Source organism: Dipodomys spectabilis, unplaced genomic scaffold (genome assembly GCF_019054845.1).
Source record: "Dipodomys spectabilis isolate Male_0828 unplaced genomic scaffold, ASM1905484v1 ptg000235l, whole genome shotgun sequence".
In the NCBI taxonomy this organism is placed as follows: Eukaryota; Metazoa; Chordata; class Mammalia; order Rodentia; family Heteromyidae; genus Dipodomys; species Dipodomys spectabilis.
Window position 1 is genome coordinate 3,912,199 of NW_024870912.1, and position 18,169 is coordinate 3,930,367.

Here is an 18,169-nt window from a genome sequence, read left to right on the forward strand (position 1 = left end):
ACAATTACATGGGCACGATAATGAGTACATTTCTGATCAAACATTGTAGTCTCCTCCTTTGTTTCCCCTTCCCATCCCTTCCCATCCTCCCCTCCCCCCCAATCCTCCGCCACCACCACCAAAGTTGTAAAGTTCATTTTCGACATAACGACTTGTACATCTCATTGTTGCAATGGGTCCACCTATATCCCTATTTAAATGATTTGTTTTTTCCCTTCCCCTCCACAAATTATACCGACATCAAATCCAGTGAAAGCAGGGGTTATACTGTGGGGGAGGAACATACAAAGCAACGAAGAAATCTTATAAATGTGTTTAAAAAGTATTGATAGCCACAAAATGGGGACTACATCAAATCTATATATCAAGTTTGATTTCTTCCTTCCTATTTTCTTTGCTCCCTCCCTCCCTCCCTCCATCCCTCCCTCCCTTCCTTTCTTCCTTTCTTCCTTCCTTCCTTCCTTCCTTCTTTCCTTCCTTCCTTCCTTCCTCTTTCTCTCTCTCTTTTTTTCTTTCCTTCTTTCTTCCTTCCTTCCTTCCTTCCTTTCTTCCTTCCTTTCTTTCTTTCTTTCTTTCTTCTAGGGCTTAGAGCCTCATACTCCTGCTTACTTTTTTACTCAAGATTGACATTCTACCTCTTGAGCCATGTCTCCACTTACGGCTTTTTGATGGTTAATTGGAGATAAGATTGTCACAGATTTTCCTTTTTCTTTGTTTTCCTTTTTAAATTTTATTATTATTAGTTGTACAAAGGGGTTTCAATTCAACATTTCAGTTTAAAGAGTACAATGATCAGTGTCACCTTTACATGCTTTTCTGCTTGGGCTGGTTTCAAACTATGATTCTCATATCTCAGCTTCCTGATTAGCTAGAATTATAGGCATGAGCCACCAGCACCTGGCTACTTTCTTAAATATTTGCTTTTTGCTTGGAAAGCTATTAATTATTGGTTCAATATCTTTTTTAGGTATAAGTCTAGTCACATTATGTTTCTTGTGTGAATTTTGGAAATACTTCTTTCAAAGGATTAGTGCATTTTATCTAATTGTCAAATTCATAGGGCATAAAATTGTTCATATTTTTAATATTCATATCCTTTTAATGACCCTGAGATCTGCAATGATCTTCTCCTTTAATTTATGATATAAGTAGTTTGTGTATTTACTCTTTATTTTATCCTGATTAAAGATTTACTATTCTTATATTTCAAAGAACAATCTTTGAGTAATATTTTCTTTTCTATTTATTCCCTTTTCATTGGCTTCTAAACTTAATTACTTGTTTTCTTCTGTTTCCTTTAGTTTCTGGTGTTTTTTGATGTTTTTGTTTTTGCCAGTCTTAGGGCTTGATCTCAGGGGCTAGGTGCTGTTCCTGAGATTCTTTTGCACAAGGTTAGTGCTATACCACTTGAGCTTCACTCTTGGCTTCTTCAGTAATCTGTTGGAGATAAAAGACTCATGGACTTTCCTACTCTAGTTGATTTTGAACCGTAATCCTCAGATTTCAGCCTTCTGGGTAGCTAGGATTACAGGTGTGAACCATCAGTGCCCAGCTGCTTACTTTAGTTTTAATTTGATTTTATTTTTCAAGTTTTCAAGTTCAATGGTTAGATGATTGATTCTAGATTTTTCTTTGCTTCTAAGATTTGAGCATAATGCTTTAAATTCCAGTGCTGTGCAATACTTTTGATGGGGTCCACAAAATTAGGGTTGTATTCACATTCATTAGTTACATTTATTTAAATTTCTCTTGGGATTTCTTCTTTACCCTGTTTGTCATTTTAAGGAAGTGTGTTTCTTCAAGTATGCTTGGATTTTCAGCTACTTTTCTGTTACTGAATTCTAGTTTAATTACATTTTCATCTGAGGACATACACTCTGTAATTTCTATTCTTTCAAATGTTGGGGTATAGTTTATGGCCCAAAATTTATTCTGTCCTTGGGAATGTTCCTTTGAGCTTGAGAATAATGGGATTTTTGCTGTTTTTGTGTGAAATATTCTGAAGGTGTCAGTTAAATCCAGTTGATTGATGATGCTGTTGAATTCAACTATGTCCTTACTGATTTTCTGCCTGCCAGATTTGTCCCTAGCTGACAGAGGGATGTTAAGTCTCCCATTATTATAGTGGATTCATCTATTTCTCCTTGTAGTTCTATCACTTTACTTGTATTTATTGATGCTTTGTTACAGGTATGTACACATCATGGATGTTTAAGTCTTCTTGAAGAAAGGCTGCCTTTGTCTTGATACCATGCTTTCTCTTTATCCATCTCTTCTGTGAAGTTTTCTGGTGAATTTAATACAGCATATTATATTATTGTTTAAATGGTACATGTTCATCCCTTTGCCTTTAATCTATTTGTATCTTTATACTTATGGTACATTCCATACAGATAATAAGTAGCTAGGCCTTGCTTTTATCCCATTTGACAAATTCTTAATTGATCTACATAGGTCATTGACATTTAAAATACTTTCTAAACCATTTACTGTCCTGTTTTCTTTGATCTTATATTTGTCTATTATTCTTTTTTGCCTTTTGTAGTTGTAATGGAGTGTTTCATATTATTCCATTTTTCTTCTTTACTTTTTTACTATTTTCCTTTTTGCATTAGTTGTCCTAAAGTTTGCACTATGCATTCGCACCTAATTTGAATCTGCCTTCAAATGATATTACACTGGCCATGGGTACTGCATGTTCTTGCAATAGCAATGTATTATTTATTCCTCCCTTTTATCCCTGTACCTTTACTATTGTTCGTTTTGCTTATTCACAAGCTGTGGACATTGGATATTGTGCAGTAGCTCTCTTTTACACAAACTTTCATCTGCTAGATCAAGTAAGAATTTAAAAATTATTTTCTTTTATCTTACATGTCATTCCTCTGGCTCTCTTTCTTTCTTTATGGAGATCCACATTTCTGATCGATATTATGCAGGATTTTCTTTTTAATTTTCTGTTGGAAAATTATACATTTCCTTCATCCTTTCCCTTAAGAATTAGTATGACAGTTGTCTAAAATATACTAAAAACAAGTTTTAGTCAAGAGTACAAAGAAATAGCAAATAAAAAAATCCCTCCTTTAAAAAGATGTCAGTAGTCATCAGTGATATTGAAAGAAAATAGTCCGTGCTTCTACTCTGCATTTACAGTGCTTTCTTAGATCTGGCCTTTCTCACAGTCATGCTGGGTGTCAGGAACTCCTTCAGCCTTGCATTATCCCAAGGTCTTGAATAAAAGACACTAAGATCTTAAAGTCTTACATTTCCATGGCTTCATTGCTGCCAATAGTGCATAGTTTTTGGTGATCTCACTTTTCCACCTCACAAATAGATACTTTGGTGATGCTATTCTGGAACTGGGTTCCCAAAGGTGAATGTGGCTGTGGAGTTCTTGACCATATTGTGAAATCATTTGATGACAGATGTGCTGCTCTGAATGCTCTTCTTGGGATGTCAGCTGTGATAGTTAGAAGTATTGGACAGCAGTCATGGATAGCAATTACAGCACTACTCCCTAAGAAAGGTGATGTACTCAGGAGTTACAGTAGCTCAGTTTTTCAGAGTTGAGACCTGCATGCCTTTGACTCATTAGCAGTGGACATCATGCTGGCATGGCAGACTCAGACAGGCCAAGGCAGCTCCTTTCAATGGAGAAGGTAGAACCTGCTCCCTGAGCCTCTGCCATAAAACTCAACCATCAGCAGAGAAAGGCATCGTGCTGCTGCAGGCATACTGGCTGGCTTCTCCTCTACTTCTTTCCAAAGAAAGGAAACACTTCCTGTGAATTTAATGATCCTGCTGCCAGCAAAAATGTTGGCATGCTAATCCCACCAGAGAAATAGGGAATTAATCTGTTCCTTAATGTACTTACTCACATATTAGATATTTTCAGACTGGAAGAAAAGAGAAATAAGCTTTGCTCAACTTCCCTCAGCATATCCATTATCTGGAGGGTGGGGCACTTCATGAAAGTGGCTATATAATTCATCCTTGGGATCACCAAGGTTGCATTCCAAAGGTGTCTTATTTCTGTCTCCAAACATAGGCAATACAGTCTTTTGCACAGGCGAGGACACAGTCATACCTGGCGCTTGTACTACCTATGAGGTACCCATTCAGTCCTTGTGTTCATGAACCAGTGGTTCTCAACCTCCTTGTAGATGTCACTTTATGACTGATCGGGCTCAGAGCAATCTGAACACAATCCTATTCCAGGCATAGCACGTGACTGAATTTATTAAAAATTAATTTGTTGTTTTCAGAGGACAGAGGACTGGGGTGGAGGTGGTCCAAAGTGCAAAATTAGTGAGCTCTGGTGAGCTGGTGTGAGCAAACTACAGCAGATTAGGGTAGGGAATCAAATCATGGAAGAACTTGTATTTCTTATAAGAAATATCTACTACCAACAAATTCCCTGATTTTTGTTTGTGTATAGTTGTCCTTACTCCTTTTCTCCTTTTGCTTTTAAAGGGTGATTTAATAGAAAGCAGCATTTTGTGTCAGTGGCTCTCCTCTTCAACATGACCCTGTTGCTTCCTGATTGAGGATTTTTGAAAGGTTCAGTGTAGTACTTACTTTTTGCTTTTTGCAAGTAAGGTATTTTGGTCCTGTAGCTTCTTTTTTTCTTTATCTTTTTTTCTGCATTTTAAATGTAAACTGCCGAGGTATAGATCTTGTTAGCATTTCATTTTACTATTTGATTTGGCACTTAACTGCACTTTAATGGATGTGTGCTTTAATAAACTGATAGTAGTTTTAGGAAATAGTTATTATTGCTTCAAACATGTATCCTTTCTGTATGCTCCTGGCATTTCCACAACATATATATTATATCTTTGGAGTTGTCTTGCACTTGGTTTTTGTGTTCTGTTCTTACATTGTTTTTCAGTTATTTTTCCTTAGCTTTTCAGCATAGGAAAGCTATCTTGTCATATCTTCAAGCTCAGGGAGTCTTTCCTCAGCAGGAAGCCCATCAAAACCGCTCTTCATCTCAGTTGCTGTGTTGTTGATTTCTAATGTATCTTAAAATTTCCACCTCTGCTTGTATTGCCTATCTGTTCTTGCACACTCCCTCCTTTACAGTCCTTTGCTCATTAATCATGGCTGTTTTAAATCTTCAGTCTCTTCATTCCAATATCTCTGGTTCTGATGTTTGCTCTGTCTTCTTTTTTGCTAGCTGGGTATGATGTGTTGCATGAAAAGAAGTGCAAGAAGCCGGTTAGGTGTCAAGGAACACAAGAGGCATTCTGAAGCACTATGAACAGGTCTTAGACTTGTAGTGAGCCTGCACTGCTGATCTCTGAGCTGCTCCAATATTTCTGAAATGCTGTCTACCCAAACTAAGGGCAGAACAGGAAGGGCTGAGTAAGCTGGGATTGGGTACTAACCTTCTTCTCCATGTCAGCACGGTACTGGTGAAATTCAGTAGGTTAGATGCCAATAGAGTAGTTTATCTTGAGGGCAAGTAAGCCTAGTTAAGATCAGAATACTCCCACATATTTCAAAATGTGGCTGCTTTTCACTTCCTCGCAAGCCAAACGTGAAAGGAGCTTAACTGTGACCCTTGGTAGGAATCCTGGAGATACAACTCACAGAAGTGTTGAGGCCCCTTAAGCTTAGTTATCCCCACCTCCATCTGCACTGTACAGTTTTTCACCCTAAATCTTGTCTATATTACACCTCCAGAAGCTTCTTAACTACAGTGTAAGTTATCCTGACCATGTATTGGTTCTTTAGAGATTTCTGCACATAGATATTTATTCCCATAAGTTGTGTATATTCACTTTTGGTCTTTTCAATTTGAAGGCCCATAGTTTGTCCTGCAACTTCAGTATGCTGATAGACCTTAGAATAGCTGCTGCTTTTCAGGTTGTTTAGCTTTTTCATTGTTAGAGAGATCCTTCCTCATGCCACTGCCCTGAAACCTGCAAGTCCTTCCACTAATATTTTTATTTATGAATGTTGGCAGGCCTTAGTAAAGGCCAATGAGATTTATGCCTCACAAATTTCAAGACTGGAAATTAAAATATTTCAGGGAAACCATTTGCTAAAAATTAAAATGGCAAATAAATTCACTTGTGTCTTTAGTTATGTGAAATGAACTCCAAGATAAGGACTCACATGGTTTTTCTTTCTTGCTATTGTTTCTAACATATTTATAAGATGATTTCTTGGTTGCTTTGTATGTCCCTCCCCCACAGTATAACCCCTGCTTTCACTGTATTTGATGTTGGTATAATTTGTGGAGGGGAAGGGAAAAAAACAAATTGTTTAAATAGGGATACAGGTGGACCCATTGCAACAATGAGATGTACAAGATGTTGTGTCAAAAAATGAACTTTACTACTTTGGTGGGGGGGGGGAAGGAGAGGAGGATCGGGTGGGAGGGTGGGGGGAGGATGGGAAGGGGAAACAAGGAGGAGGCTACAATGCTTGATAAGAAATGGACTCATTATCTTGCCCATGTAATTGTAACCCCTCTGTACAGTATTTTCACAATAAAAATAAAAGAATTTATTTCATTGAATTTGAAAGGTCTTCAAATAGTTTTCAAAGCTTTCAATTAAAAATAATATGAAATTGGGCACCAGTAGTCCATTCCTATAATCCTGGTAACTATGACAGCTGATTGCTGAGGATCAAAATTTGAATCCAGTTCAGGCAGGAAATTCTAAGACATTTTTTATCTGCAATTAACCAAAAAGCCAGAAATAGAGCTGTGGCTCAAGTGATAGAAAGTAAGCAGAAAAATCTAAAGGACAGCATCCAGGCCCTGAGTTCCAGCCCTAGTACTGGCACCAAAAATAGACAGACAGAAGACAGACAGATAGATAGATGATTTATATATGTATGTATATGGAAAAAGAGAAAGATCAATCAAAAACACAAAGCTTAAAAGAGAAAAAAAAAATAAATTCCAGTTTACCTATAGTCATAACCAAGCCTCAGTTCTTAATATAACCTTTTTCAACCATCTGCAATCATGGAGAAGGATATTTGTTTTATCTAAGAATAAATGAGGTCGATTAGCATCATTTTATATGGTCATATATACATAGCTATTGAGCTATTGTGATCCTCTGTTAAGAATATCCTAGATAAAAAAGAATATCCTAGATATATATATAATTACAAATGAGGGGAAACTATGGAGCCTATGTTTCTTTAAGTCTGGCTTATTTTACTTTCTATTTCCTTCTGAATGAGTGATGTCATTCTGGATACATATTACCATATAAAATGATGGTAATCAAAATGAACTCCAAGATATGGAAATGAGTTTTGTTTTGTTTTGTTTGGTGTACTGTGTTCAGTTGTGCCTTTTTTTCTTTTCCTTTTTTTTCCCTTTGGTTTATCCTGTTGTCATGTTTGTTTGTTTTTTATTCTGGTATCCTTTGTCATATATGTTTACCTGATTTGGGGAAGGGAAGGGGAAGCACGGAAATGGTGAGACAAAGGACAAAGGGTGAACCAATGCAACAGCAGTAGTAATAAGACATTATGTTGGAAATGAGCTTTACAACTTCTGGAGGGAGGAAAGCGGGGGAAGTGGGAGAAAATGAGGGAGGAGGTAACCCTGTTCAATAAGAAATATACTGATTACCTTGCTTATGTAACTGTAATCCCCCTCTATATTACCTTTACAATAAAATAAAATAAAGAACAAATGAGAGTCCAAACAATGACTTACCCTCCCTAATGGTGCAAAACTACTTTGAACACATGAGTAGTTGTTAATCAACTCAGTTTACTAATGCTTTAATGTGATGATGACTAATTCAATCTTAGATACTATATGAATGTGTAATTCCTTGGCCAGGCTCTAGTAATTCAATCTAACTTTTTCTCAACACATAGTATTTAGTTTTGAAGTAACATAATTAGGTAATAATGTAATTGTAAGGAAATGTAAATTGATGGAATACTTTACAAGAGAAATCACTTTGTTGTATGATCTTTAGAATGGTAAAGGTCCAAGTCATCTCAATTCCACATTTTTTAATGTCTCTGAAACTTAATTTCCTCATCTGAAAAATGAGAAGGGAGAATAATTCTTACATAGTTGCTCAGATTAAAGATAATATGATCAGAGTACTGGCATGCAGTGGTCTTGTGCAATGTGTTAGTCTCTGCTCCAATACAATTAAGTTTCTTATCTCTTATTCATGGAAAGTAAGTGTACCAACTAGTATGTTTTATGTGAGCCCTACAGTGTTTGGTTTTTTAATTTCAGTTATTTAACAATACTTAAAAATTAAGTTGATGTAAAATGTGGATTCCTGATTTTTCTTAAAACTGGGCATGAATGAGGTCTGCCTGGGGTGTCTACCTGCTGGCGTTAACTTGCTATTTCCCTCAGTTTCTCCAGTGTCTCCCACTCCTCATTGTCCTTCCCCCACATGTCATGGCTAGCACTGCAAGGCATTTGTATTTGGGACATCTGATGGGAGGAAAATGTGGTTGAAGGGTGGAATTAATGCAAGAATAATTGCTGAAGGCATTGAGAGCTTTTTTTTTGTTGTCAAGGTGATATACAGAGGGGTTATAGTTACAAGAGTCACGGGATGAGTACATTTCCTTTTGAACAGTGTCCCCTTCCTCATTCTCTCCCAGTTTTTCCCTCCCTAACTTCCCTCCCCTCAAAGTTGTTATAGTTCATTTCCAACATAGTGTCTAATGGGTTTCACTACTGAATTGGTTCACTCTTTGTCCCACTGTTTCTGCGCTTCCCCTTCCCCTCCCCAAATCAGATAAACTTATATACAAGACAAAGGATACAGAAATCAAAAACAGTTTTCCCCTCTGTATGGCATTTTTACAACAAAAAAATGCCTAAAAATAAAAATGAAAATAAAAACTCTGTAGACAATGCAAAAACAAAAAACAAAAACAATGATGGGAGGGAATGAAACAAAGAAAAAGGGGAAGAAGAAGGAGAAAGAGAAGGAAAAGGAGGAAGAAGAGGAGAGGAGGAGAAGGAGGAAGACCACCATAAACAGTGTAAAAAAAACCTTCAATTTCTTGGAAGTCATTTCAATAAGTATAATTTTATATAATCTTATGCACATAGTTTTTGAGCCCTTACAATCTTCTCCAAAAAATATCCTCCTTTGTTCTCACTGTGTGAATGTTTAGACTGCTGATTAATTAATCATGCCAAGGTGTAATTATTCGTCTTTTATTATCCATTGCGTTTATTTGTAGCTTTACAGGCACAGTCCAGTTTTTTGGGGGGGTTATTCATTTATTTATTTTTTGTCGGTCGTGGGGCTTGAACTCTGGGCCTGAGCACTGTCCCTCAGTTCTTCAGCTCAAGGTGAGTGCTCTACCACTTGAGCCACAGCACCACTTCCAGTTTTCGAGTGGTTTATTGGATATAAGAGTCTCACGGACTTTCCTGCCCGGGCTGGCTTTGAACCGCGATCCTCAGATCTCAGCCTCCTGAGTAGCTAGGATTACAGGCATGAGCCATTGGCGTCCAGTCATATTCCAGTTTTTACAAATAAGGGAAAATATGCAACCTATGTTTCTTTGGGCCTGTCTTACTTTGATATAATAGTATAATTTTTTCCATGTCTTTCCATTTTCCAATGAATGGGGTGATATCATTCTTTCTGATGGAAGCATAGAATTCCATTTTGTATATTTACCACATTTTCTTGATCTACTCATCACTGAGGAGTATCTAGGCTGATTCCATATGTTGACTATGCTGCTGAGTTTTTAAGGGGAGGGGGCTTAAAGGATATGAGCTCAAGGTGGCAGGTCTGACTTGACCTCTGTTTAATTTGATCATGTACCCATGAATACTTACCCAGGTTCCTTTATGATTAAAGATCAGCAATGAAGTGTTTAATGTGACATCACTGAAATTTGCATATTGAAGATTTAAATGGAGGGGCTGGGAAGGTGGCTCAGTGGTAGAGTGCTTGCCTTGCATGCATGAGGCCCTGGGTTCGATTCCTCAGCACCACATAAGCAAAAAGAAAAAAGCCGGAAGTGGTGCTGTGGGCTCAAGTGGTAGAGTGCTAGCCTTGAGCTGAAGAGCTGAGGGACAGCGCCCAGGCCCAGAGTTCAGGCCCCACGACCGGACCCCCCCCCCAAAAAAAAAGATTTAAATGGATAAATGTTTTTTCAGTTCAAGCATAGGTTTTATTGGGGGCATATATGCCCCTTATCTTGCAACACCCCTTCCTGCCCTGCCAACACTAGTGCAAGAATTTGTTGCAAAATAATCTGTTGTTTCCTCACCTTCAGAAATAGAGAAAATAAGGAATAAAAGGCAGGGGAATGTCTAATAAACTTGACTGTGGCTCCATAGGCAGAATAACAAGAAGAAAAAGAATACTGAAGCAATTACCTACATCCATCAGTCCAAAGCAAATCAAAGAAACTCAAGCAGAAAGTGAGCATTTTGCCTGAATTATGGAGGTAATTATCTCAGTCTTCCACTTCAGGGCTCCTGGAGAGACCTGGCTTGAGAGTGTTGTTCCAGGAACAGGCAGTTAGAAGTGGAGAGAAAATGTATTCTTAGGAACACAGCTGTGGATCTGGGGCTTGTTCTGGAGCCTTTGCCCAGAACGCCTGCTGAGACTATCCAGACCCAGTCTCTGGCTCCAACACTGGCATAGCTGACTGAAGAATGGGGAACCTGTGGGAAAAGCCGCCATGTCTTCATATGTGAGGGAGGGTGGCCGGTGCCCACAGCAACCATGGGTTGACTGATCTTTCCCAATCTTTTAAAGTTGTACACTACCAGAGACATTGTAGGTGATTTTTACTCATCTGTTTGAAAATGTATTTTCTTTTCCTACCAATGTTTTGCAACTAAAAGGGTAATATATCAAGGAAACTCTTGTGCCTTCAAAGTATGAAATTAAAAGATGCGTATAACTACAGGCAGGAAAACATTTGGATTATGTATCCATTGGAAAGGATAATAAAGATTATCTATATGGTCTTACAATGCAGTACCTTTCAATGTATTAGTGATCACCTGATTTGGATGCAGTGTTGATTATACAGCTCATTCAGTGTCAATCAGTGTCAAAATGATTTAATAGAAATAGCTGCTTTTATTTCTTTGGACATGACTAGTAGGTGCTTGGGCAGATCCTGAATATTATTGTATGTAGTCTTTATGGTGTAATAGTGCCATGAACTTAAGCCCTCCCACTGTATCCTTTTTCCTTGAGCTTCTCAAACCCTATTCTTGTCTAGCTTGGATACATAAAACCACCTTCTGTGTTTTATGTGTGTTTTATCTGCTTATTATATTAATATACTTTAGATTATTATGGCTTTCATATAAGTAACATAGTGTTGGATTGTGAGTTTCTATCTTTTACTGAGCAGTATGCAAAGGCTGGAATTGCTGTTTTTGTCCTTTTTTTTATTTCCTTAGGGAAGAAGGGCACCCTGAGGAGTTCCTAGAGAGGAAACATTCTAGCTGGGATGTACAGCTTGAGTGTATTCAGTGCATGTCCAGCACATGATATTTTGACCCCAAACATAAGTCAAAATTTTCTATTTTCATTTTGCCTGCTCAACATTTACTAGAATCTTCTTTTTGCTATTCCATGTGGCAATATAGACAATAATCCAGTAAAAAGCTATTAAGTCTAGAAGACTATCAATAAACAGATGGATGTATTAAAGGTCATTATTTTAATTTGTGTAGGGAAAGACACTGTTTTACATTGTGGATTTTTGGAGAAGGCAATGGATGTTTTTCATTCTTATGTATGTAGTCTAGCAGAGTCTCTGACATATAGAAGATACACAAATAAATTCACAAGTGATTAATTCAGTTGTTATTCGTGAATAGTGGCCATTACGCATGCCACTGCTTCCTTTTCTGTTCCCATGCACATCTATATAATTGAATTCTTTGTCCTAAGGAAACTGGCCAAGAAGCGGAAGGAAACAATGAGCAGCACACGGCAGGAAATGACAGTGATGGTGAATTCCATGGACAAGAGCTATGCCGAGCAAGGCACCAACTGTGACGAAGCCTTTTCATTCATGGACACACACAATCTCAATGGGAGATGTAAGTACACACTTTGCATGATTTTTCCTACAACTCTGGCTCTCTGAGATTCCAGGTCATACTGGGAGATGAAAAACAACAATAAAACATTCCTAAGGAGTTGTTAGGCCATATTGCTTTCGCTGGTCTCTTTAAATGATCCTGAAAACCTGATGCACATGGGTTGGTTAGCAGAGATGCTGTTCTGAAGGTGCTAGGATCAGGTCAGAGAGCACAGGAAACCATGGTAAAGTGCATAGTGTGTAGTGACAGACAGGCCGAGAAGGAAGGTAGCTGCTTCACATCATCACTTTTTTTTGCTTAGATCACACACATGAACAAGCCAGGTGTGGAACTACACCAGGGAAGCCTGTTACAAACACTTCACTCAATGGTAGAAACAAGGTAATTGTTTATTTGTTTAGCTGGCATGTTTTGCCTTTTTATTATAGGGGTCTTAGTGACAATAAATTAAAGTGTATTTCTATTTCACAAATCTTAACCTGCACACAGAGCTCAGCTAATACCTTCATGTGCTACCACCTATGATCCAGGTACAGGGCTTTATTTTAGGAAACTAACAATTAAGTTGATTATGTGATGTACAAAACAACCATTGCTTTGTTCCTGGTGCAATTCTGAGGGGGATCCCATGGTTATGTCTGCTATTGTATTTCATGGCACACACTCATGAAGTTAAGCGTTAGAGTTTTCTCTATCCCTGGTGTGTTAAATTTGTGCCTACAACCGGATACTGACCACATGATCAAGACATTAGTCAGCAAGGGGATGGAGCCAAAGTGTTCCATATGTAGGGCCAAATAATGCATGGAAGAACTGGGTGCAGTGAGACATCTATGACTTCAAGGGTAAGGTCTGAGGGGACATCTGAGAACCATGTAGCCAATGTGTACCAGTGCCCTGCTCAGGCCCTGTGGATGGTGCTGCTCTTCCAGCCATTTCTCTGATCATGTCATGGTCAATAAATACATGGTGCCTGCTCATGAGCCTTGCTTGTCTTCTACACTCTGCGTGGCTTCAGAGAAGTTAGGCCTTCATTTTGTCATTTATAGTGGCTATACTCATTTTTCCATTTCCTGCCACATTTATGTGTTCATGTACACTCAACCCAGTGGACTTGCAAACTTCAGATGCTGTTCTGATGCCTTGAGAAAACAGCACTCTTGATTTTCCTCCTTGGCTTCTATTCTCTGTCTTTCTATGCTCTTTCAATGTTGGTATGAAGCTATGGTTTCTCAGCTTTACACAAGCTACTCCCAGTTTTTCATAGGATTCTCACTACTTTTTTGTAGCAAATGTTTTATTTTTCACTTAAAAATCCATATATAGTACCAAAATAAAGCACTCTTCTGCATTTGTTTTAGACTAGGGCTCAAAAATCCTTTTAGGTAAGTACAGGGTTAGGATTTTTGCTGAGAGGAAGAACAGAGTTAGAAATTTTTGCAGGATAGGAAGAAGAGAGGGAATAAGAAAGGAAAGAAGGAGAAGAAGGAGAAAAGTAAACAGGGAGAGGGAAGGGAAAGTAAAGGAGGGAAGAGTTCAGAAAAATACATGCTGTTGCTTTTAACATAACCCACTGAGTTCCAAACTTTCTGTTTCATGGTAGTTCACCTCATAAATGTACTCAAAATGAACCACCCTTAGATCAGGGATGTACATCAGTAGTTTTGAGGCATTTGAAGTTTGAGCCCGAGGATGTGTGTCTCTGGATTGGAAGTTTAATTTGGCAGCTACTTCTTTAAAGTGTATCTATGGAAAGGCAAAACTCTTGACATACAAAGGACTTCTACAAAAATCTAGCATACATGAGCCTGTGTAGCTGATCTGCTATTTGGCAGTTTGACATTGTTTGATTCTCACATCCAATACAGCCTGCAACAAAAGCATAATAAGTGCCTTTCCATTTTCTCCCAGTCTGTCTACAATGAGTAGGTCTTATGCATCTCATCTAATGTCAGCAGTGCCCTGGACACTTAAGCTTTTTCATAATACTCTATCAATGGGATGAAAATTCTCAGGAAGTATGTTCATTAGATCCCTAGTAGCCCCACCCCTATGGTAAGTTGCACACATGTGAGATCCTTTAGGGCTGTAAGAAAGAGCTAGAAACTGTTAGGTGGGCTGCTTTTAGAAATGACACAGTGAGAAAAGGGATCCTGGAAAATTTTAAATTAAGCAGGAACACATTTATGACAGTTGGGAGTAATCTCCCCACCAAAGCAAATAGGAGTAGTGTCTTCTACTTTAATATGCTATAAAAATGGGAACATAGCATCTTGGCAGTAGGAATGGGTTTAATTTGTACACTGAGAAACAAATGCATTTTTAAATACTTTAACAGAAAGGTGAAAATAAATATAACTATTTTGTATTTGGCTTGCACATGTTTACCAACCACATAAAAATACCCTCAAGTAATAAAGCAGGATTAGTCTCATGTGACCTAGCAGAGTTTACAAGTGCAAAGTATTTTAGTTCTTATTTTCATCAATTGCTCTCTGGTTCTGGTAGCTTGCCACCACCATGCATCACTAATGTGACCCTTCTGTATTTTTGAAAAAGCATCACATAGAATGGCAGGCAGCCTGAGCCCCTGGTTCTCTTGTGTACTAATTTTATTTTTAAAACACCTACACACAGACAATGCATTGTCCTACAGGTACTGTTCTTCAAGCTAAAGCATGTTAGCATGCCATCAGAATAATTACAACATGCAATATCCATAGGATTCAGAATGTTCCTATAAATACAGCAATATCATTGTGTATTAGTAATATGATGGGAACTTGGCATCAGATCATGTAAGCATAAACCAGGAATATGGTCACAGTGTTTAACTATCTTGAGCCCTCAGAGAAGTGTTTCTATAGAAAATCAATTAAAGATACTGAAAAGAGATGACATGCTACCTTAAAAATAAGAAGTACATAAAAAAGAAATACTTGCTTCTAATAGAACCATCTAATTCCTTGGAATAGACTTTCCTTATTAGGGGAAAGAGACATATGATGGTGCTGAGTTAATAGAGGAATATTTAGAAGAAATATAAGCACTTTTTTAAAAAAAGAGCAATATGGGAAACATTCGATAGAGGACACACAGCCTTTATTTTTCCTAATCCAGATCATAGCAGTATGGAGAGCTCTGTGTATTTCCAAGATATGAGGAAGGTTCCATTCTTTTTCTTTCTTTCTTTCTTTCTTTTTCTCATTGTGCCAGGACTAGAACTTAAACTCAGGCTTTGGAAACTGTCTCTTAGTTTGCCCAAGGCTAATGCTATACCATTTGCTACCCCAGGCTAGCATTCTACCACATCTCCACTTCTGGATTTTTGGTAGTTAATTGGAGATAAGATTCTCACTGCAATCCTCAGATCTCAGCCTCCTGAGTAGCTAGGATTACAAGTGTGCCCAACATTCTCACTATTCTTTTTTTTTTTTTGTCTTTTTTTTTTTGTGTGTGTCAGTCATGGGGCTTGAACTCTGGGCCTGGGCGCTGTCCCTGAGCACTTCAGCTCAAGGCAAGCACACTGCCACTTGAGCCACAGTGCCACTTCCAGATTTCTGGTGGTTAATTGGAGATGAGTGTCACGGACTTTCTTTCCTGGTCTGGCTTCGAACCACGATCCTCAGATCTCAGCCTCCTGAGTAGCTAGGATTACAGGCGTGAGCCACTGGCACCCGGCTCTCACTATTCTTAAGAAGCTATGAAGACTCCTTTCAATACTTTGATTTGTATACTTCAACTCACTGTGATAGCAGAATTATATAAGAAAGGGCTAGAAGCCAAACAGAAGTCTGTTGATTTTGTCAAAGTAGTGACTGTGGTTGTGGGGTTTTTGTTGTTGTTGTCGCTCTATTTTGTTTTGTTGATGGTGGTTTTTGTTTTTGCTTTTGTTTTTTTTTGTCAGTTGTGGGACTTGAACTCAGGGCCTGCACACTATCTCTGAGCTCTTTTGCTCAAGATTAACGCTCTACCACTTTGAGCCACAGTAACACTTCCAGTTTTCTCTGGTAGTTAATGGACCTGAGTCCCACAGACTTTCCTGCCCAAGCTGGCTTTGCACCGTGATCCTGAGACCTCAATCTCCTGAGTCGGAATACAGGCATGAGCCATCAGCACCAGTGTGTTGCTCTGTTTTTGTTTTTTTTTTTCCTTTCAGGGTAAGACAAGTCTTTAAGTGATATACGTATGTTGTCCTCTAAAAGGGCAAATAGCTACCTAGAGTCAGCTGGGGATGAAGGTCTTTGCCATGTAGACTTCAGTGAATGTCAGAATTTGCTTTATTCAAACAGTTGGCATCGCATAGAGCAGTGTGGGTAATGTAGGATCTCAAACCTCTCTACAGCCTTTGACCAGCCTTTTCTTTTATTTACAGCTGTGTCTTCACCATCATCATTTACAATGAAAACTAACACACTGAGCACGTCGGTGCCTAATTCCTACTACCCAGGTAACAGAGTTCTCCATTTTATCTTCTCTTTGCTACCCTTTGGCAGTCAGAACTGCCAGCACCTTGTGCTACCTCATGCTCTAGGGGCTTACTTTGTTCCGTAAGTTGTGAGCCAGGGCTTCCTCTGGCTTTCATGGGGGAAATTGATGGGGCCTTTCATCAATCATTTACTGTTCTTTCTCTTTTTTCACTTTCTCTGCACTGCCCTGCTTACGATGTATGACAGACCCATTTGTGCCAACTGCAATTTTAGGTGAGAACATTTCACTTTACCACAGTTAATTGCAAAAGTGATTGAGATAGTCAGGGACTATTCTCAGGAGGCTGCAGTTCTAATTCTGCATGATGCAGTGATTAGAAGGGGGACTTGGGAGGGGAGAGGAAACTTGAGCATGGGGAGGGGGAGATGACAAAAAGACTTTCTCTGAGCAGTTTCCATTGATAAGAAGGGTTGGCTGCATGTATGTAGGGATGGTATCAAAAGACACAAGGGAACAGTTGCAGCTCCAATAGTGTTCTTGTCTATATTCAGGGTTTGATGTCAGTTCCGATCCCAGGGGAAGAAAAATGACATGTCATCACTCAGCTGTGTGTGTACTTCCAAAAGCTAAATTCTGTCCAATGTGATAGTCATAAAAGTGAAAATAGCTTCTCATTATTTTCACTTATTGCTAAGCACTAAAAATGCCAATTTCTAAAACAGCATTTTTGTAATGATGCCCACTGTTATACAGAGCAGCAATCACAATAGAGTTTAGGCCCCCTACCCATCCGCCCAGGGCAACCCCCAGCATCCCCCCAGTGTCTGTCACACAGCAGAATGTTAGCAGAGCTGATGTTCTGAATCGCAGAATGACACGATGGCACTTTGTCATCCTGTGGTTTATTATGTGTCAGATGTCACTAGAAATGAACTAAGATGTTAGCCCAGTGGGGCAGAATGCATTTAAAGTATGAAATATTTTCAGCAGGGGGTAACAGGGAAACAAACCCTCCCGCTTGTGCAGTGTAAGAAGGGTGAGGAGAAATGGCATTACCTGACTGATAAGCAAACGAGCATGAGCTGCTGTTGCATTTGAGACGCATAAGTAACCCAAGTGTGTCCTGGCTGTGTTCTCTTTCTACTACTAACCTTCCCGGAAAGGAGCACAACAAAAAGGACTTCCAGGTATATAACAATTCATTATAGCAAGAGCTCCATCCTCAATCGTTCAACTTCCTCTTCCTAATTCTCTTTGCCAGGGCTTATGTCCTCACAGCACAATCCCTCCACTGTGTTTCTCTTTTCTCTCACTTGTTATGATTTCTGAGTAGGAGCTAATTTTTTATTTCCCTTATGATGTTGTCTGGGTGGAAGCAAGTTTGTTGCCTGAGGAGGGGGGAAATGAACTATGACAAAGTTTAAGAATAAAACCCAAATTGGGGGGCTCTTATTTTGAGGACTAATAAAGCCTCCTAAAGCATGCATGTGCACTTGCATACACACACACACACACACACACACACACACACACACACACACACACACACATATTTTTTAAATGCCAAGTTTAAGGAGAAATCTTTTTATTTTTTTTTCACAAATGAGGAACACAGGAGCCTGAACATTATATCTACATGCAAATGGCATTCACAGAATTGATGGATAGGAGGTTGTGATT

At 38.7% G+C, this 18,169-nt stretch overlaps 1 protein-coding gene across 4 annotated transcripts in view; it reads left to right on the plus strand.

The window, feature by feature from the left end:
• Ptprm (protein tyrosine phosphatase receptor type M) overlaps positions 1 to 18,169 on the plus strand; it is an 845,793-nt gene that overhangs the window by 657,075 nt on the left and 170,549 nt on the right. For 2 of the 4 annotated variants that reach the window (XM_042699184.1, XM_042699185.1), the window contains exons 15-16: positions 11,904 to 12,055; positions 16,434 to 16,508. In XM_042699184.1, coding sequence (XP_042555118.1) covers positions 11,904 to 12,055; positions 16,434 to 16,508 — 227 coding nt within the window. The remainder of the gene's footprint in view (positions 1 to 11,903; positions 12,056 to 16,433; positions 16,509 to 18,169) is intronic. The other 2 variants (XM_042699186.1, XM_042699187.1) reach the window with 1 other exon arrangement.